General features: G+C 43.0%; 1 protein-coding gene across 1 annotated transcript; it reads right to left on the bottom strand.

Moving 5' to 3' along the window:
* Positions 1-8028: 8028 nt before the first annotated feature.
* LOC119271758 (putative E3 ubiquitin-protein ligase SINA-like 6) lies at positions 8029-9747 on the bottom strand. Its single transcript, XM_037553458.1, has 3 exons — positions 9598-9747; positions 8577-9243; positions 8029-8042 (listed from the first exon to the last, which is right to left on the bottom strand). The coding sequence occupies exons 1-3, from the start codon at positions 9745-9747 to the stop codon at positions 8029-8031; spliced, it is 831 nt and encodes a 276-aa protein (XP_037409355.1).
* Positions 9748-22112: the final 12365 nt, after the last annotated feature.

Raw genomic sequence — 22112 nt, 5'->3', positions numbered from 1 at the left:
AGAAATGGAAAGGAGTTAGTAATTCTTCGAAATTGTGGCATTGTCGTTTGGGCCACATTTCGAGGGGGAGAATGGAACGCTTAGTTAAAAATGAAATACTCCTCCCATTAGACTTCTCAGATGCAGACAAATGTGTCGACTGCATTAAAGGAAAATTCGCAAAAACAATTAAGAAAGGAGCAGTAAGAGCCACAGGGGTTTTAGAATTAATTCACACCGACATATGTGGACCCCTGAATGTTAAGTCTGTAGATGGTTTTGATTCATTCATTACATTCACAGACGACTTTTCCCGCTATGGATATATTTATCCCATACGTGACCGATCGGAAGCTTTGGAGAAATTCAAAGTCTATAAAGCGGAGGTTGAAAATCAACTGAACGCAAAAATCAAAGTTGTACGGTCTGATCGCGGGGGAGAGTATTATGGTAGGCATGCTCCTTATGGGCAGATTCCTGGACCTTTTGCCAAGTTCTTATCTGAAAATGGAATCATTGCTCAATACTCAATGCCTGGTGAACCACAACAAAATGGTGTGGCCGAGCGTCGCAACCGCACCCTTATGGATATGGCGCGAAGCATGCTTAGTCACTCGAGTTTACCAATAAGCCTTTGGATAGAGGCATTAAAGACAGCTACACACATACTAAATCTTGCTCCAACGAAGTCAGCACCGAACACACCTTACGAGATGTGGGCGGGAAATAAACCGAGCTTGAATTACTTACGGGTGTGGGGTTGCCCTGCTGAAGCTAAAGTTTTCAATCCAGAACTTAAGAAATTGGATCCAAAAACAGTTAGATGTTTTTTCGTTGGATACCCTCATAGGGGAAAGGGATATCGTTTTTATTGTCCAAGTCACACCACCAAATTTGTGGAGACTAGACAAGCGATATTTTTGGAGGATAATGAGGTCACAAATTTAAGGGAGATCGATCTTGAGGAGAAGCGGGTTTGTGTGCCATCCCCGATTATCCAAGAGATTGTTTTTCCAATACGAAGAAATGTGACATCTGATGATCCTGAATCTAACAGTTCAGTCTCTCAATCGAATGGTGATCTAGAAACTAATAATGAGAATCCAAACACAAATGAGGATCTCCAAGAAAATAATGAAAATGATGATGTTCCATCACCACCTCCGCCCATGGGTAGACCACGGCGTGAGAGGAAGAAAGCCATATCAGATGATTATATCACTTTTCTAATGGAGGACATGAATGATATGGGAAAGGTGGAAGATCCAACCTCCTATAAGGAAGCCATTAAAAGCGAAAATTCATCCAAATGGTTGGTTGCCATGGAAGACGAGTTGAAATCTATGGGTTCAAACAACGTATGGGACTTAGTAGAAGTTCCCGATGGAGCTAAGAAAGTAGGCTGCAAGTGGGTCTACAAAACCAAGTATGATTCCAAAGGGAATGTCGAACAGTTCAAGGCAAGACTAGTGGCAAAAGGGTATACACAGAGAGAAGGCATTGATTATAAGCAAACCTTCTCTCCTGTGTGAACCAAGGATTCTTTCAGAATCATAATGGCATTAGTAGCTCATTACGACCTAGAACTACACCAAATGGATGTTAAAATGACATTTCTAAATGGTGACTTAAAAGAAAACGTTTACATGGCTCAGCCAGAAGGCTTTGTTGTGGAAGGGAAGGAATATTTAGCATGTCGTCTAAAGAAATCAATTTATGGCTTGAAGCAAGCTTCAAGAGAGTGGTACCTCAAGTTTGATACAATTATCAAAACTTTTGGTTTCATAGAAAATGTTGTGGACAACTGCATATACGTTAAGTCTAAAGGCAGTAGGTTCACATTTTTAGTCCTATACGTTGATGACATATTGTTGGCATGTAGCGATAAGGATATGTTGCATGAGACCAAGAATTTTCTGTCATCCAGTTTTGATATGAAAGATCTTGGTGAAGCCTCGTATGTCCTCGGCATCGAGATTCATCGAGATAGGTCCAGAGGAACGTTAGGACTATCTCAAAAAGCATACTTTGAGAGAGTACTGAAAAAATTCAATATGCATAAGTGCTCACCCTCACCTGCTCCTATAGTTAAGGGCAATAAGTTTGGGACTTTTCAATGTCCGAGGAACCAATATGAAACTGATCAGATGAAGTCTGTTCCTTATGCTTCAGCTGTCGGAAGCATCATGTATGCTCAAGTGTGTACACGCCAGATTTATGTTTTGTAACCGGGATGCTTGGCAGATACCAATCAAATCCAGGACCGGACCACTGGAAGGCCGCAAAGAAAGTCTTGCGTTATATGCAAGGAACTAAGGATTTCATACTTACATATAAAAGAACTGATAACCTAGAAATTGTTGGTTATTCAGACTCTGATTTTGCCGGGTGTGTGGATAGTAAGAGATCCACGTCAGGTTATATATTCACACTCGCGGGAGGAGCTATATCGTGGAAAAGCTCCAAACAAACATTAACTGCTGGATCTACGATGCAAGCAGAATTTGTAGCATGTTATGAGGCCACCGGGCAGGCTGTATGGCTAAAGAATTTTATTCCCGGACTTAAAGTGGTTGACAGCATATCTAAACCAATTTTATTGTACTGCGATAATGAACCAGCAGTTTTCTATACGAGTAACAACAGGTCAAGTAATGCTGCCAGACACATTGACATAAAGTATCGTATTGTGAAAGATAGAATCCAGGATCAAACAGTTGATGTTAAACACATAAGAACGAAGCATATGCTTGCGGATCCTCTAACAAAAGGCTTGCCACCCAGTATTTTTCGTGAGCATGTTGCCGGCATGTGACTACTGGAAGCCTTATGATTCTGGAATAAGAGGACCATTAAAATGAACCACTCCCCAATTAGCAAAATGTTTTCCATTTCGAAATAGGCGGGTGTGCTATAAGTGTTGAGGTTCTATGGCGTTTCGAGCTGTAGTAACACCTCACTTTGGTACATCATTCCTATGTAGAATGGGCGAATGAAGTTAAGCCTAACGATCAAGGGGGGGAATGTTGGTTTTGATCTGACGGCTTAAACAGGCCCGTTAGATCTATTAGTCTAACAAAAAATGAAGGGATAACGATAAGTGAAGGGGTCCACGTACCAACGTATGTGAGCCTCGATCAGAACTAACGCGCCCTGATCGGGGGCGCCCAAAAACCAACTCAGGTTTTGGGTCCCCTGTCGCCAGCGCCATATTAAAAGGGATACGGGAGAGAGCTGGCCACCTGTGAGATCACAATTCACGTAAGGTTTACTCTCCTCCCGATATTCTCTCACCCGATCCGATCAGGGGGAGTGCTGCAGCGACGGGAAGACCTAAGCCAGCCGCCGCCGCTATCCCTGGGCAGTGCCGGTGGCGCCCTGAAGGAATCAGGACGTCGAGGAGAACCTCTACTTCGACTACATCACCCCTGCATCAAGCCTGCACCAAGCAGGCGATCATGTCCACTGCCGTGACATGTAATGATCCCCTAAAACCCTTCCCTGTTCATGCTTTTAGGTGATCTAGATGCAATCAGTTCCTGCTAATGGTATCCTAGAGATGCACAATTACTACAACACAAACATCTGATTGGCCACTACCAGATTCAGTGTGGAAATTACTTCTTTCTTTGAATGCTTGGATAAGGCAAGTGGCATCCAATTAATCGATCTCTGATACTTTATATTGCTACACTGCTGATACCTGCAACCGCATAGGCAAAGAGCAAACTGTAGATGTATGCTGCTACCAATGCAGACAAAATTGCTGCAAGGTGGTTCAATGTCGACTGGCTTGCAAATGAGCTAGCAAAATGCCATGCAGCAGCACTAACACACCATTTTCCTATTGCATCAGCAAAAGTACAATCACACTGTGGCAGCAAAAACGGCGAAACAGAAGAAACTTCACTGAAACAACCGTGGTACCAAAAAGTCTGACATATCTTGAGACTCATCTGAAATTACCCTCAACAAAAACCTTTGCGCTTGGGCACCATCACAAATCAAACCATTTCTTTCATCTGAAGTTACCTTAGGATTTTGTTTCTTTTTTAAGACGATCAGACATCTGATTGGGCACCTTGCGATCCAGGAAAAACACAAAATTTAAAGAGAAGCCATTCCATGTGTGCAGGAGTCTAAAACCAAATAACTGCAGAAGGTGTGTAATGCCGAGAAATTTACTGACATAGCCCCTCCGTTCCATATTCTGGTTGAGGTTTCAGTTCAGGTTTGAATTAAAACCATGACAAGAATTATGGAACAGAGGAAGTAACATAAACCTACTAAACTATTTTGTAGTAGGAACATTGTTGAATCAACTATGATGTTTTTTAACTTACGATAACATTTTTATCTATTTTGGATTTGCGTCATCCAAAAGGTTACCCTTGAACATGCGTCACCATACGCTGCCCTTTAATGTGTTAAAGGAGCCGCAGCCATGCTCTACAACTGCAATACTTATAGGACTATAAAGACCCTCGACTTATATATCCCAGAAACAGAACGGTGAAAACCATATATAATAACAGCCAGTCCACACTAAAGAGCATGGCCAGTCCAATCTAAACTTAAAGGTCTATATATCAGAAGAACAAAGCCTTCATTGAAGAGCAGCAGTCGGGTCCTTTCGTCGAAGACGGGATCTGCTAAGACTTGTCTATCATAATCATCATCAGTATTATGAGAACTAGCAAGAACAGGGCTTTTTCAAAGAGTAGAAGTCAGGCCCTTTCCCAGGGCCGTACCCCGGAAATTGAGGCCCCGGAGCGAAATCACAATTTAGGCCCCATGTATAAGAAAGTCAAGTAGGCAATTTAAACATTATTTTTATTAGTCACTATAGCAGTACAGATTTCTCAAGGAACTACATAATACAAGAGAAAAATCTTAGAATTTTGAGCTACAGGTCCATCTTTTACTCTGTTAGCCAAAGCGTGCCATCCTTTGAGCATTTCTTGATACAAAATCTTTAATTAGATCTTCATAAGCAACCCCCTCCAGTATATCATTTTCAATTGCTATAGTAGCCAACCCACTGAGCCTTTCTTGTGTCATTGTTGAACGTAGATAGGACTTCAATAATTTCAATTTGGAGAAACTTCTCTCAGCTGATGCGACGGTCACTGGAATAGTTAACAAAATTCTATATGCAATAGTTGCATTAGGGAAACAATCTAGCCGTTTAAGAAATTTCAAGATATCAACCGGCCCCATATTATCATTTGGAATGAAACTTTTAAGTAAATTTAGCTCAACATATAATTCACTACCATTAATGTCTGATTTCCCCCCACTCTTTAGTGCAGCCTCAAGAACACTACAAGAATATTTTAAGCTCTTCTCATCCAATGATTTTAGGGCATCAGAAGTAAATAAAAAACCAAAGTTCTTTTGGAATGATTCATATTGCTCAAATCTTGTTGTAAGTGAACTTATAGCCTGATCAACAACAGGAATAAAATATTTTCTCCGAAATGATTCATGTGCAGGTTATGAAGAAATTAACACATCATCTGGGTTTTCGTCAAATTGTTTCTTTCTTTTAATCTCACGCTTTTGACGAAATGTAGGATCGATCTCCATTTCAAGTGCAATTTCTTTTGCTGTTTCCAATGCATTACAAAAACCAGTGTCTCTATACCCATTAAAAAAGGTAATTAGCCCCTGCACTTGCTCAATAGCAACATCAATAAGCATATCCTTTGATTGTAAGTTCTTGCTGACCAGATTGACGGCATACAGTCATACCAAATAACAATAGCTACTAAAAATTCAAAATCACCAAGTTCATTGTTCGCGAGAGATTTAGCTTCACTGCTAGTTTTTGGATCATTATCAATATCAGATACTTGTAGTAAAGCTTCTCGTATGTTCAAAAGCTGAAATCTTATAGCTTTAACACTATCTATTCGACTCTCCCAACGAGTAGATGACAACGACTTGAGAGTCAATCCTGTTGTATCATCTATATTATCTTTCAAGATCTGCCACTTTTTAGTTGAATTAGCAAATGTTGTGTAGATGCGTTGTATGATTCCAAAAAAGTCCTTTGCTTTACCACAAGTTTTTGCCATGTCACAAAGTGTCAAATTAAGACTATGACAACCACATGCTGAATAAAAAGCTCTAGGATTTTTATCCAAAAGTTTCCTTTGAACACCATTATTCTTACCTTTCATATTCGCACCATTATCGTAACTCTGTCCTCTCACATCATCTATATCTAGGTCAAGATTCCGTAGTTCTTCCTGCAAAACATCAAAAAACCCTTGCCCAGTTGTATCATTGACATCCAAAAATCCTAAAAAGGATTCCTCAATGGAAACAAAAGTCGAAGATGCATTGACATATCGTATTATCAGAGACATTTGTTCTTGGTGGCTCGCATCAGGGGTACAATCAAGTATAATGGAAAAATACTTTGCTTCTTTAATTTTTTTAATCATCTCTGACTTAATTGCAGAAGCAAGCAAATGTATTAACTCATTTTGGATCCCATGACCAAGGTAATGAACATGAGTTTCATTGTTTGTTATGCGCCTAACATGCTCCTGAATAATTGGGTCGAACTCAGCTAGCATTTCAACTAAGCCTAAGAAATTTCCATTATTATCTTGATACAATGTCGAGTTAGTACTACGAAATGCAAGATTGTGTTTCGCAAGAAATTTTACCATCAAAAGAATTCTAAATAGAACTTTTCTCCAATGGTCCTTTTCTTTCTCAAGTTGTCGCTGCGCTACACAATTAATAGTTTGATGCTTTTGCAACCGTAGTCGCAAATCATACCAAGTGACCATATTCAGAACATGTTCGGCACTTGTTTCGTGCTCTCTAATTCTAATGCTAATATGTGCCCAATCATTAAAACCCTCACTAGGAAAATGACCCTTTACATGCCCCTTTCGAAATAATTTGCAACAAAAGCAGAATACCTTGTCAAGTTCTCTAGAGTATACAAGCCAATCTCTATCACACTTCTCTCCATTTGGTAGAACTCTTGTGTAAAATATCGAAGAAAAGCATCTTTTATTTTTATCCTTCTGACCTTTTTTTATAGTTAAATCTCTTTTGGGACCATTTTCTACCAAGATGTCAATCGCTTTTGAGTCAAGGGCATCCCAATTCCTTGGATCAAATATATCTGGCCGGAAAGAAACATTACCATCGGAAGATGCATCCATGTTATTCTTATCAGATGAACTATCCATGTTTTCATTAACACTAGCGCCAACGACATTTCCATGGAGGTTAGCCTCATCAGGATTAGTATTCTCAACCTGAATGTTGTCAACATTATCATCAACATCAGCCTCTATATTCTGATTTTCAGAAGAAACTTGTGGTTCTTTCACAACAAATTTATCAAGAGACCCCTTCAGAGAATGAATAAGATTTTCAGCTTTTTTCTTCTTTGTACGTTTTTCATACCCAGATTTATACTTCTTACCAGGGCGTTTAGAACTAGAAGACATCTTAGAAAATTAAGAAAAACCAAGGATACACAAATGCAAGAAAGAACAACAGATCAACTAAAAAAGGGGTGAAAAGGGGGCGAAACAACCTTTGGTTGCTGACTGTTCACGGATGCAGATCATCAGGCGGGGGCGCTTGGTGCTCTGATTGCTCACCTCCAAGGACTGCGGCCACCAAGCAGCGAGATTCCAACCCAGGCCTGTTCCAACCTCTTGATTTTCTAAGGGGACGATGGATGGATTGATGGATCAGTGGAAGAAGCAGTAGAAAACGCCCTAATTTATAGATTGATGCGGAAACGAACCTGCAGTTCATTGTGTACTTGCCATCAACGGCTCTCTTCTTGGATAATAATTGGGAAGCCATCCGAGAAAGGAGATGAGGAGTCTGCGAGTTAATTGCGAGCGAGTTAATTCGCCAGCCGCCGGCGAGTCCTGGTCTCGAGGAATAGAGTTGTAGAGAGAGAGAAAAGAACAGGGGAATTCGATCCGTCTTCAGTCTTCTGGAATTCTCCGTGAGAGAGATGAGTTGGGCCATGGGCCTGCTGTTCCGTTGGGGCTTGGTGGATTAATTGGCTGGGGCTGCACTTTATTTTTCTTGGCAGTTTAACAATCCAGTCTTTCCTCTTTGTTAATCTCAGGATTTAGTAATATATATATATAGTACTTGAACAAAAATTGGGGGCCCCAGATTTTTGGGGGCCCTGTGCAGCGGCTCCACTTGCACCTGTGGATGTACGGGCCTGCCCTTTCCCCCTTATCGTCCTCGTCCCCGTCCTCTTCCTGTCCCACGTCCTCGCCCTCGCCCTCGTCCCCGCCCGCCTCCTACTCCTTCTCCTCCTTGTCGAGACTCCGACAGTGCCGATGAAGATGACGACGATGAGCTTGAAGAATCATCATCATCATCGTCATCGTTGTTGTCGTCATCGTCGTCGTCGTCGTCCTCGTCGTCATCATCATCGTCATCGTCATCGTCATCGTCATCGTCATCGTCGTCCTCATCATCAACATCATAATCATCGTCATCATCATCAGCAGCAGCAGCAGCGATAGCGGCAGCAGCAGCAGTATTAGCAGTTTTAATATATGACGTTCGTTGAATATCAGGAGTCGAACCCTTTCCTCGAAGACATGATCTGCTGAGAATGGTGGCTTCGAGCATGATACCATTTGGATCATCAGAAATCTTTCCCTTGGGAATTATTAAGTCGTACACTATCGGTAGCCCATCAGAGAGTGAAGAGCTTCTTACGTGGCAATTTATACTTTCACGGCAGCCGGTCATTATGCAGTCATATTCCATATTACATTTGAACTTGGGTTCCGTAACGTTTGGTTGTACGCAGGTGACTGAGATGGCATATCCAAGAGGCTCTGATGACATGTTGAGCAAGAAAAAGTAGCTGGTCTCGGTGCATCGCAAAACATGTAACCCCGGCTGTAAGCGAAGTGACACCGTGCCGGAGTCTGGGAGGATTGTAGACATACACTTGTGCTGGATGATGAAATGGTCTAGGAGCACCTTTGTTGGTCCAGCGAAGCCACAACCGGACTCCACGCAGGAGCATGGGGCATTTAGGCATGCCTTCTTGTGTTCTTCTTTCTGGTAGTAGATGACCCCCTCGGCACACCCATACTTTTCATTGGAGCAAGCAACTTTGGCTTCTTGGACGACATGTTCCATCGCAAAGCAGCGCTTGAAGGAAGTTTTGATAGAGCACACAGGGCATTTCTTGTCCAGCTTCCCACGGCAAGATGAGCATATGCAATGCCCTACAGAGCACTGTGGAATAGAAAAGATCCTCGTGAGAACAAACCTTGACAGAAAGAAAGAATTGAAGTGCCACATGACAACACATTTTATTACTATGTCAGTTACCATAGCTATTATGTAAGATTTCATAATAAACACTTTTTTCCAGTGATTGATTTATCAAAGCTCTTCTTTTATCTTCAGCTCTTATCACAGATATGCTCAAAAAAAAAAGCTCTTATCACAGATGAAATAATACCTCTATAAAGAAATATAAAATTTAGTGATCTAAAAGATCTTATATTTGTTTACAGAGGGATTTACAGAGGGGGTACAAGCTTAAGTTTAAAGGAAAGTTAATGTACATACACGTACTGCATTTACCTGGAATAGCGGAGGCCTGAGGGGCTCATAGCAGATGGGACAGTCGAGGGTCTCCACCCCCATGGTGACCTTCAGTTTCTTTGTGCTGCTCTCTCCCTCTCGTTCCGCTTCAACTTTTTTCCTTTTAGTATTAGCATTACGACCTTCCATCGCCAACAAACTTCTAAGATATCCTCGCTTGCTTGCAAACTCAACGGAGACACAAACCTACTGGGCAATACAATCTGAATGCGTGTTCACCTGTTCCACAAGATACATGGATAAAAGCCATGGAACACAACAGACTTCTAAGATGGAATGACAATTACTTTAGGAAAAGCAGCAGAACAAGTAGTAATAATTTGCAAAGGGTATTTAACACATTTTTTGGCCTTTCTTGTTTTGGGAGAAAAGGGTATTTGAGCTGATTTCCCTTAATAGGTACGGTCGACAATGCATATATGCAAGTAATAATCTGACAGAGAAGCGGTAAAAGAAGAAATCTATTAGGGCTAAAAGTTTGCACTGGCATAGCGTAGCAGCGTGACTCCGGCGATCAAAGGGCAGATGTCCCGAATCGAGAGGGATGCAGCCGTACCTGAAACTACGTGGTCGCCTCGCGGGGCCTATCCACTACAAGACCTAGCAGGGCATGCGCGACCGCTGCAGCCGGTGGCCTCCTCCTCCAAGGAAAGAGGGGAGAAGAGAAGACTGCTGCTCCCTTGCCGGCGACCTCTCCACCCTGCCCGCGCGCCGCGTTGATCTCAGCACGATGGTCGATGGGAGCGGGGAGATATGAAGCAGCGCTCGGGGCGAGAAACCGTCGTAAGGAGCCGTGTCTTTTTAGGTGTCTCTTTTTCCTTTTCTATTCCTATTTTTGTGTGGAAACTTGAGAGATTTACTCCTAAAACCTCGCAAGGAGTCATCGCGAAGTTGAGAGTATCGACGGATCTAGGATTTGACGCTAGGGTGGACCTAGCTATGAGTAGATCCCCTAAAAAAAACTAGGAGTTAGCCTCTCTTTTTTCCTAAACCACAAAAATAATATTCAAATGTAAACGTATGCAAAGTGCTGCGGAATTACATTCATACTTCTCACAAGTATCAAATTCAATTATTACATTCAAATCGCATATATTAGCAATATCATGTTTTTCCGGAAAGGATTTAGACCTATTATAAAAGTTCATTGGAAGTATGAATCACCTCAAACCAAATAAAAATTATATAGCGATTCCGAGACCATAAAACAACCACTACCACCGCCAGAACAAGCCGTCGGCACACCGCATTGTCATTGCTCACCTACCGGAAACGGCTTGACCTTCTCGACGACAGCTATAAATTCTTCGTGCAAATGCCCCTAAGGACAGAGTCGTTGCTGTTGAACCCCCAAACAGATCTGAAGCAGCTGACACCAAATATCGCTACATGACGAGAAACATTAACCTCACCGTCCCAAGGATATGGTAGGATTTTCTTTTTTGCGAATTTAGGATATGATAGGAATCTATGTTGGAGCTGATAGAGGAGGAAACACTAGTTCTGTGGTAGCTATATCGTCTTCTTCTATCTTATAATGAAAAGACTATCACACATTTCAAAATTGCATTTTGAAAATTTGCAATAATGTGATGGACGAACAGCAGGAATTGAACATGTGCATGGTTGGCTATGCTTCATGAAATTTATTGCAGAAAAAACCCTTTCAGCACTTGACGTTGCCACAATGATAAAATTTAATTAATTCCTGTATTTCTTGATCTTTAATGAATCGACGCCACAATCAAAAACCCTAAAGTATAGAGGTAGAGCAAGGGCAAAACTAGCACCTGAAGTGCTGCCGATCGGTTGGTTCCAATTACCCTGGACCGCGTACGGAACCTTGCCCGTCTGCTGCAGTGCCGCGCTGCGTTAGTGCGCCCTGTTGCTGGCCTACCGCTGTTGTCCTACACGGCACGCCTTGCCTAGCCCCACTGTGCTGTTGCTGCCGTCGCAATTCTCTGGCTGGTTGGCCCTAGGCATAACCCATACCGCACTCGATACAAGGACGGCAATTCCAACGTGGCAAGCAATCTGATTAGTGTAAGAATTATAGAAGCATTCCTACTCTTCGACAGAGCCGCGTGGTCTGTATATATTGAGACCAGAAGAGGCCCTCGTCGTGGCGTACAAGAAGAGGATTTGGTTTACAGGAAGAGATTCAAACTACTACGGGAGGGAGATAGAGTAGAGTTGAGATTACATGTGAAGATAAACATAAACTCTAACACCCTCCCTTAATCTCAACTATCCTACATTCAAATTCCTCTTGAACTCCTCAAATAGTTTTGCTGGAAGTGCTTTAGTGAATCCATCCGCCACTTGATCTTTGGAGGGAATGAACCGTATCTGAAGTTTTTTTGCTGCCACCCTTTCTCGCACAAAATAAAAGTCAATCTCTATATGCTTAGTTCTTGCATGAAACACAGGATTGACAAACAGATAAGTTGCTCCCAAGTTGTCACACCATAAGCATGATATATGGTTCCGTTTAACTCCCATCTCATCCAATAATGACTCAATCCAAATAATATCTGCAATGGCATTGGCCAAAGACTTGTACTCAGCTTCTGTGCTTGACCTAGACACAGTGGCCTGTTTCCTGGCACTCCATGACACAAGATTAGGATCAAAAAATACTGCAAAGCCTCCAGTTGATTTTCTGTCATCACTGCAACCTGCCCAGTCAGCATCAGAGAAAGCACTAACAAGAGTGGAACTAGAACGTCTGAAATGAAGTCCTATCCCCATAGTATGCTTGACATATCTTACAATTCTCTTGATAGCTGACCAATGTGCAGTAGTAGGTGCATGGAGGTATTGGCAAACCTTGTTAACCGCAAAGGAAATATCTGGACGAGTGAGTGTCAAGTATTGTAGTGCGCCAACAGTACTTCTATACTTTGTACTATCTTCCTCTTGAAGTAACTCCCCTTCATATGCTGACAATTTCTCTGAAGATGACAAAGGTGTAGACACAAGCTTGCAATTTGTCATCCCCATGCGGGATAGAAGCTGATTGACATATTTCTCTTGACTTAACACTATACCATCTTGAGTTTTCTTGACTTCAATGCCTAGAAAGAAGTGCAAGTCTCCCAGATCTTTCAAGGCAAACTCTGAATTCAAATCATGCAGGAGAGCATTAGTAGCACTTTGTGATGAACTTGCAACTATAATATCATTCACATAAATGAGCACAAAAATTACTACTCTTGCCTTGTTATAAATAAACATAGATGTATCAGCTTTGGAAGCAATAAAACCAAAACATTTTAATTGCGAACTCAACCTGGAGTACCAAGCTCTGGGTGCTTGTTGTAGGGGAACGTAGCAGAAATTCAAAAATTTTCCTACGTAACACCAAGATCTATCTATGGAGAGACCAGCAATGAGTAGAAAGGAGAGTGCATCTACATACCCTTGTAGATCGCTAAGCGGAAGCGTTCAAGTGAACGGGGTTGATGGAGTCGTACTCGTCGTGATTCAGATCACCGATGATCCTAGTGCCGAACGGACGGCACCTCCGCGTTCAACACACGTACAGCTCGACGATGTCTCCCACGCCTTGATCCAGCAAGGAGAGAGGGAGAGGTTGAGGAAGACTCCATCCAGCAGCAGCACAACGGCGTGGTGGTGATGGAGGAGCGTGGCAATCCTGCAGGGCTTCGCCAAGCACCTACGGGAGAGGAGGAGGTGTCACGGGAGGGAGGGAGGCGCCAAGGGCTCAGGTATGGATGCCCTCCCTCCCCTCCACTATATATAGGGGCAGGGGAGAGGGGGAAGGCGCAGCCTTGCCCCCTCCTCCAAGGAAGGGGTGCGGATAAGGAGGGGGGAGGAGTCCATCCTCCCCAAGGCACCTCGGAGGTGCCTTCCCCCTTTAGGACTCTCCCCTTTTTCCTATATCTTGGCCCATGGGCCTCTAGGGGCTGGTTCCCTTGGCCCATGTAGGCCAAGGCGCACCCCCTACAGCCCATGTGGCCCCCCGGGGCAGGTGGCCCCACCCGGTGGGCCCCCGGGACCCTTCCGGTGGTCCCGGTACAATACCGATGACCCCGAAACTTGTCCCGATGGCCGAAACAGGACTTCCTATATATAAATCTTTACCTCCGGACCATTCCGGAACTCCTCGTGACGTCCGGGATCTCATCCGGGACTCCGAACAACATTCGATAACCACATACAAACTTCCTTTATAACCCTAGCGTCATCGAACCTTAAGTGTGTAGACCCTACGGGTTCGGGAGACATGCAGACATGACCGAGATGTTCTCCGGTCAATAACCAACAGCGGGATCTGAATACCCATGTTGGCTCCCACATGTTCCACGATGATCTCATCGGATGAACCACGATGTCAAGGACTCAATCGATCCCGTATACAATTCCCTTTGTCTAGCGGTATGGTACTTGCCCGAGATTCGATCGTCGGTATACCGATACCTTGTTCAATCTCATTACCGGCAAGTCTCTTTACTCGTTCCGCAACACATCATCCCGTGATCAACCCCTTGGTCACATTGTGCACATTATGATGATGTCCTACCGAGTGGGCCCAGAGATACCTCTCCGTTTACACGGAGTGACAAAATCCCAATCTCGATTCGTGCCAACCCAACAGACACTTTCAGAGATACCCGTAGTGTACCTTTATAGCCACCCAGTTACGTTGTGACGTTTGGCACACCCAAAGCACTCCTACGGTATCCGGGAGTTGCACAATCTCATGGTCTAAGGAAATGATACTTGACATTAGAAAAGCTTTAGCATACGAACTACATGATCTTGTGCTAGGCTTAGGATTGGGTCTTGTCCATCACATCATTCTCCTAATGATGTGATCCCGTTATCAACGACATCCAATGTCCATGGTCAGGAAACCATAACCATCTATTGATTAACGAGCTAGTCAACTAGAGGCTTACTAGGGACATGGTGTTGTCTATGTATCCACACATGTAACTGAGTTTCCTATCAATACAATTCTAGCATGGATAATAAACGATTATCATGAACAAGGAAATATAATAATAATCAATTTATTATTGCCTCTAGGGCATATTTCCAACAGTCTCCCACTTGCACTAGAGTCAATAATCTAGTTCACATCGATATGTGATTAACACTCAAGGTCACATCCCCATGTGACTAACACCCAAAGAGTTTACTAGAGTCAATAATCTAGTTCACATTTACCATGTGATTAACACTCGATGAGTTCTGGGTTTGATCATGTTATGCTTGTGAGAGAGGTTATAGTCAACGGGTCTGAACCTTTCAGATCCGTGTGTGCTTTACAAATCTCTATGTCATCTCCTAGATGCAGCTACCACGTTCTATTTGGAGCTATTCCAAATAACTGTTCTACTTGGAGCTATTCTAAATTGTTGCTCCATTATACGTATCCGGTATCTCTACTCAGAGCTATCCGGATAGGTGTTAAGCTTGCATCGACGTAACCCTTTATGACGAACTCTTTTACCACCTCCATAACCGAGAAAATTCCTTAGTCCACTAGTTACTAAGGATAACTTTGACCGCTGTCCTGTGATCCATTCTTGGATCACTCTTGTACCCCTTGACTGACTCATGGTAAAGCACACTTCAGGTGCGGTACACAGCATAGCATAGTGTAGAGCCTATGTCTTATGCATAGGGGACGACCTTAGTCCTTTCTCTCTATTCTGCCATGGTCGAGCTTTAAGTCTTAACTTCATACCTTACAACTCAGGCAAGAACTCCTTCTTTGACTGATACATCTTGGACACCTTCAAGATCACGTCAAGGCATGTGCTCATTTGAAAGTACTATTAAGCGTTTTGATCTATCCTTATAGATCTTGATGCTCAATGTTCAAGTAGCTTAATCCAGTTTTTCCATTGAAAACACTTTACAAATAACCCTATATGCTTTCCAGAAATTCTACGTCATTTCTGATCATTGATATGTCAACAACATATACTCATCAGAAATTCTATAGTGCTCCCACTCACTTCTTTGGAAATATAAGTTTCTCATAAACTTTGTATACACCCAAAATCTTTGATCATCATCAAAACATACATTCCAACTCCGAGATGCTCACTCCAGTCCTCAGAAGGATTGCTGGAGCTTTGCATACTTATTAGCATATTTCAGGATAGACAAAACCTTCCGGTTGTATCACATACAACCTTTCCTCAAGAATCATCGAGGAAACAATGTTTTGACATCCTATCTGCAAGATTTCATAAATAATGCAGTAATTGCTAATATAATTCCAACAGACTCTTAGCATCGCTACGAGTGAGAAAGTCTCATCGTAGTCAACTCCTTGAACTTGTCGAAAAACATCTTAACGACAAGTCGAGCTTTCTCAATGGTGACACTTACCATCATTGTCTGTCTTCCTTTCAAAATCCATATGTACCTAACAGCCTTACGACCATCAAGTAGTTCTTCCAAAGTCTACACTTTGTTTTCATACATGGATCCTCTCTCGGGTTTTATGGCCTCAAGCCATTTATCGGAATCCGGGCCCACCATCGCTTCTCCATAGCTCATAGGTTCATCGTTGTCTAGCAACATGACTTCCAAGACAGGATTACTGTACCACTCTGAAGTAGTACGTATCCTTGTCACCCTACGAGGTTTGGGAGTGACTTGATCTGAAGTTTCATGATCACTATCATAAGCTTCTACTTCAATTGGTGTAGGTGCCACAGGAACAACTTCCTGTGCCCTGCTACACACTGGTTGAAGTGATGGTTCAATAACCATATCAAGTCTCCACCATCCTCCCACTCAACTTTCCGAGACAAACTTTTCTCGAGAAAGGACCCGATTCAAGAAACAATCCATATTGCTTTCGGATCTGAATTAGGAGGTATACCCAACTGTTTGGGTGTCCTATGAAGATGTATTTTATCCGCTTTGGGTTCGAGCTTAATCCTGAAACTTTTTCACATAAGCGTCGCAGCCCCAAACCTTTAAGAAACGACAACTTAGGTTTCTCTAAACCATAATTCATACGGTGTCGTCTCAACGAAATTATGTGGTGCCCTATTTAAAGTGAATGTGGTTGTCTCTAATGCCTAACCCATAAACTATTGTGGTAATTCGATAAGAGACATCATGGTATGCATCATATCCAATAGGGTGCAGTTATGATGTTCGGACACACCATCACACTATGGTGTTCTTGGCTGTATTAGTTGTGAAACAATTTCCACAATGTCTTAATTCTGCGCCAAACTCGTAATTCAGATATTCATCTCTATGATCATATCATAGATCTTTTATCCTCTTGTCACGACGATCTTTCAACTTCACCCTGAAATTACTTGAACCTTTCAATAATTCAGACTCGTGATTCATCAAGTAAATATACTCAACATCTACTCAAATCATCTGTGAAGTAAGAACATAACGATATCCACTACATGCCTCAGCACTCATTGGACTGCACACATCAAAATGTATTACTTCCAACAAGTTGCTTTGTAGTTCCATTTTACTGAAAATGAGGCTTTCAGTCATCTTGCCCATGTGGTATGATTTGCATGTCCCAAGTGATTCAAAATCAAGTGAGTCAAAACGGTCCATTTGCATGGAGTTTCTTCATGCATATACACCAATAGACACGGTTCGCATGTCTCAAACTTTTCAAAAACGAGTGAGCCCAAAGATCCATCAATATGGAGCTTCTTCATGCGTTTTATACCGATATGACTTACGTGGCAGTGCCACCAGTAAGTGGTACTATCATTACTATCTTTTGGCATGAAAATGTGTATCACTACGATCGAGATTTAATAAACCATTCATTTTAGGTGTAAGACCATTGAAGGTATTATTCAAATAAACAGAGTAACCATTATTCTCCTTAAATGAATAACCGTATTGCGATAGACGTAATCCAATCATGTCTATGCTCAACGCAAACACCAAATAATAATTATTTAGGTTTAACACCAATCTCTTTGGTAGAGGGAGCGTGCGATGCTTGATCATATCAAGCTTGGAAAAACTTCCAACACATATCGTCAGCTCACCTTTAGCTAGTCTCCGTTTATTCCGTAGCCTTTTGTTTCGAGTTACTAACACTTAGCAACCGAACCGGTATCTAATACCCTGGTGCTACTAGGAGTACTAGCAAAGTACACATTAACACAATGTATATCCAATATACTTCTATCGACCTTGCCAGCCTTCTTATCTACCAAGTATCTAGGGCAATTCTGCTCTAGTGGTTGTTCCCCTTATTACAGAAGCACTTAGTCTCGGGTTTGGGTTTTACCTTGGGTTTCTTCACTAGAGTAGCAGCTGATTTGCCGTTTCATGAAGTATCCCTTCTTGCCCTTGCCCTTCTTGAAACTAGTGGTTTCACCAACCATCAACAATTGATGCTCCTTCTTGATTTCTACTTTCGCGGTGTCAAACATCGCGAATACCTCAAGGATCATCATATCTATCCCTGATATGTTATAGTTCATCACGAAGCTCCAACAGCTTGGTGGCAATGACTTTGGAGAAACATCACTGTCTTATCTGGAAGATCAACTCCCACTCGATTCAAATGATTGTTGTACTCAGACAATCTGAGCACAAGCTCAACAATTGAGCTTTTCTCCTTAGTTTGCAGGTTAAGAAAGTCATCGGAGGTCTTATACCTCTTGACATGGGCACGAGCCTGAAATCCCAATTTCAGCCCTCAAAACATCTCATATGTTTCGCGATGTTTCAAAAACGTCTTTGGTGCCTCAACTCTAAACCGTTTAACTGAACTATCACGTAGTTATCAAAACGTGTATGTCAGATGTTCGCAACAACCACAGACAACGTTCGAGGTTCAGCACACTGAGCGGTGCATTAAGGACATAAGCCTTCTATGAAGCAATGAGGACAATCCTCAGTTTACGGACCTAGTCCGCATAATTGCTACTATCAACTTTCAACTAATTTTTCTCTAGGAACATATCTAAACAGTAGAACTATAGCGTGAGCTACGACATAATTTGCAAAAACCTTTTGACTATGTTCAGGATAATTAAGTTCATCTTATGAACTCCCACTTAGATAGACATCCCTCTAGTCATCTAAGTGATTACATGATCCGAGTCAAACTAGGCCGTGTCCGATCATCACGTGAGACGGACTAGTCATCATCGGTGAACATCTTCATGTTGATCGTATCTTCTATACGACTCATGTTCGACCTTTCAGTCTCCGTGTTCCGAGGCCATGTCTGTACATGCTAGGCTCGTCAAGTTAACCCTAAGTGTTTTGCATGTGTTCCGAGGCCATGTCTGTACATGCTAGGCTCGTCAACAACCGTTGTATTTAAACGTCTGAATAAAACACCCGATCATCACGTGATGTTTTGAAACAGCGAACTGTCGCAACGGTGCACAGTTAGGGGAGAACACTTCTTGAAATTGTTGTAAGGGATCATCTTATTTACTACCGTCGTTCTAAGAAAATAAGATGTATAAACATGATAAACATCACATGCAATCAAATAGTGACATGATATGGCCATCATCACTTTGCTCCTTTTGATCTCCATCTTCGGGGCTCCATGATCATCATCGTCACCGGCATGACACCATGATCTCCATCATCATGATCTCCATCATCGTGTCTTCATGAAGTTGTCACGCCAACGACTACTTCTACTACTATGGCTACCGGTTAGCAATAAAGTAAAGTAATTACATGGCGTTGTTCAATGACACGCAGGTCATACAATAAATAAAGACAACTCCTATGGCTCCTGCCGGTTGTCATACTCATCGACATGCAAGTCGTGAATCCTATTACAAGAACATGATCAATCTCATACATCGCATATATCATTCATCACATCCTTTTTGGCCATATCACATCACATAGCATACCCTGCAAAAACAAGTTAGACGTCCTCTAATTGTTGTTTGCATGTTTTACGTGGCTGCTATGGGTTTCTAGCAAGAATGTTTCTTACCTACGCATGAACCACAACGTGATATGCCAATTGCTATTTACCCTTCATAAGGACCCTTTTCATCGAATCCGATCCGACTAAAGTGGGAGAGACAGACACCCGCCAGCCACCTTATGCAACTAGTGCATGTTTGTCGGTGGAACCGGTCTCACGTAAGCGTACGTGTAAGGTTAGTCCGGGCCGCTTCATCCCACGATGCCGCCGAATCAAGATAAGACTAGTAACGGCAAGCATATTGAACAATATCGACGCCCACAACTACTTTGTGTTCTACTCGTGCAAAGAATCTACGCAATAGACCTAGCTCATGATGCCACTGTAGGGGAACGTAGCAGAAATTCAAAAATTTTCCTACGTAACACCAAGATCTATCTATGGAGAGACCAGCAACGAGTAGAAAGGAGAGTGCATCTACATACCCTTGTAGATCGCTAAGCGGAAGCGTTCAAGTGAACGGGGTTGATGGAGTCGTACTCGTCGTGATTCAGATCACCGATGATCCTAGTGCCGAACGGACGGCACCTCCGCGTTCAACACACGTACAGCTCGACGATGTCTCCCACGCCTTGATCCAGCAAGGAGAGAGGGAGAGGTTGAGGAAGACTCCATCCAGCAGCAGCACAACGGCGTGGTGGTGATGGAGGAGCGTGGCAATCCTGCAGGGCTTCGCCAAGCACCTACGGGAGAGGAGGAGGTGTCACGGGAGGGAGGGAGGCGCCAAGGGCTCAGGTATGGATGCCCTCCCTCCCCTCCATTATATATAGGGGCAGGGGAGAGGGGGAAGGCGCAGCCTTGCCCCCTCCTCCAAGGAAGGGGTGCGGATAAGGAGGGGGGAGGAGTCCATCCTCCCCAAGGCACCTCGGAGGTGCCTTCCCCCTTTAAGACTCTCCCCTTTTTCCTATATCTTGGCCCATGGGCCTCTAGGGGCTGGTGCCCTTGGCCCATGTAGGCCAAGGCGCACCCCCTACAGCCCATGTGGCCCCCCGGGGCAGGTGGCCCCACCCGGTGGGCCCCCGGGACCCTTCCGGTGGTCCCGGTACAATACCGATGACCCCGAAACTTGTCCCGATGGCCGAAACAGGACTTCCTATGTATAAATCTTTACCTCCGGACCATTCCGGAACTCCTCGTGACGTCCGGGATCTCATCCGGGACTCCGAACAACATTCGGTAACCACATACAAACTTCCTTTATAACCCTAGCGTCATCGAACCTTAAGTGTGTAGACCCTACGGGTTCGGGAGACATGCAGACATGACCGAGATGTTCTCCGGTCAATAACCAACAGCGGGATCTGGATACCCATGTTGGCTCCCACATGTTCCACGATGATCTCATCGGATGAACCACAATGTCAAGGACTCAATCGATCCCGTATACAATTCCCTTTGTCTAGCGGTATGGTACTTGCCCGAGATTCGATCGTCGGTATACCGATACCTTGTTCAATCTCGTTACCGGCAAGTCTCTTTACTCGTTCCGCAACACATCATCCCGTGATCAACCCCTTGGTCACATTGTGCATATTATGATGATGTCCTACCGAGTGGGCCCAGAGATACCTCTCCGTTTACACGGAGTGACAAAATCCCAATCTCGATTCGTGCCAACCCAACAGACACTTTCAGAGATACCCGTAGTGTACCTTTATAGCCACCCAGTTACGTTGTGACGTTTGGCACACCCAAAGCACTCCTACGGTATCCGGGAGTTGCACAATCTCATGGTCTAAGGAAATGATACTTGACATTAGAAAAGCTTTAGCATACGAACTACATGATCTTGTGCTAGGCTTAGGATTGGGTCTTGTCCATCACATCATTCTCCTAATGATGTGATCCCGTTATCAACGACATCCAATGTCCATGGTCAGGAAACCGTAACCATCTATTGATTAACGAGCTAGTCAACTAGAGGCTTACTAGGGACATGGTGTTGTCTATGTATCCACACATGTATCTGAGTTTCCTATCAATACAATTCTAGCATGGATAATAAACGATTATCATGAACAAGGAAATATAATAATAATCAATTTATTATTGCCTCTATGGCATATTTCCAACACTTGTTTCAAGCCATAGAGTGCTTTATCAAGTTTACACACATAATGTGGTGTCTTCTTATTCTCATACCCAGGTGTTTGTCTCATGAACACCTCCTCTTCCAGAACACCATGCAAAAACGCGTTCTGTACATCTAGCTGTCTTAGACTCCATTCTCTAGACACAACAATAGCCAACACAAGTCTTATAGTTGCAGCTTTTACAACGGGACTGAAAGTATCTTCATAGTCTATGTCATATCGTTGTTTAAACCCCTTTGCAACTAGACGTGCCTTATATCTGTCAATGGAGCCATCTGCCTTTTTCTTAATCCTGTACACCCATTTACAGTCAATGATATTTTTACCTCTTTGATCAGGCACAAGATGCCAGGTCTTATTCCTCATCAGTGCAGAATACTCTTCATCCATTGCTTTTCTCCACTTAGAATCACCAATTGCATCTCTTAATGTTGTTGGTTCTC

This window comes from Triticum dicoccoides, chromosome 3A (genome assembly GCF_002162155.2).
Source record: "Triticum dicoccoides isolate Atlit2015 ecotype Zavitan chromosome 3A, WEW_v2.0, whole genome shotgun sequence".
In the NCBI taxonomy this organism is placed as follows: domain Eukaryota; kingdom Viridiplantae; phylum Streptophyta; class Magnoliopsida; order Poales; family Poaceae; genus Triticum; species Triticum dicoccoides.
Note: the sequence above shows the minus strand (reverse complement) of the source record. Positions and strands in the feature narration are given on the sequence as shown.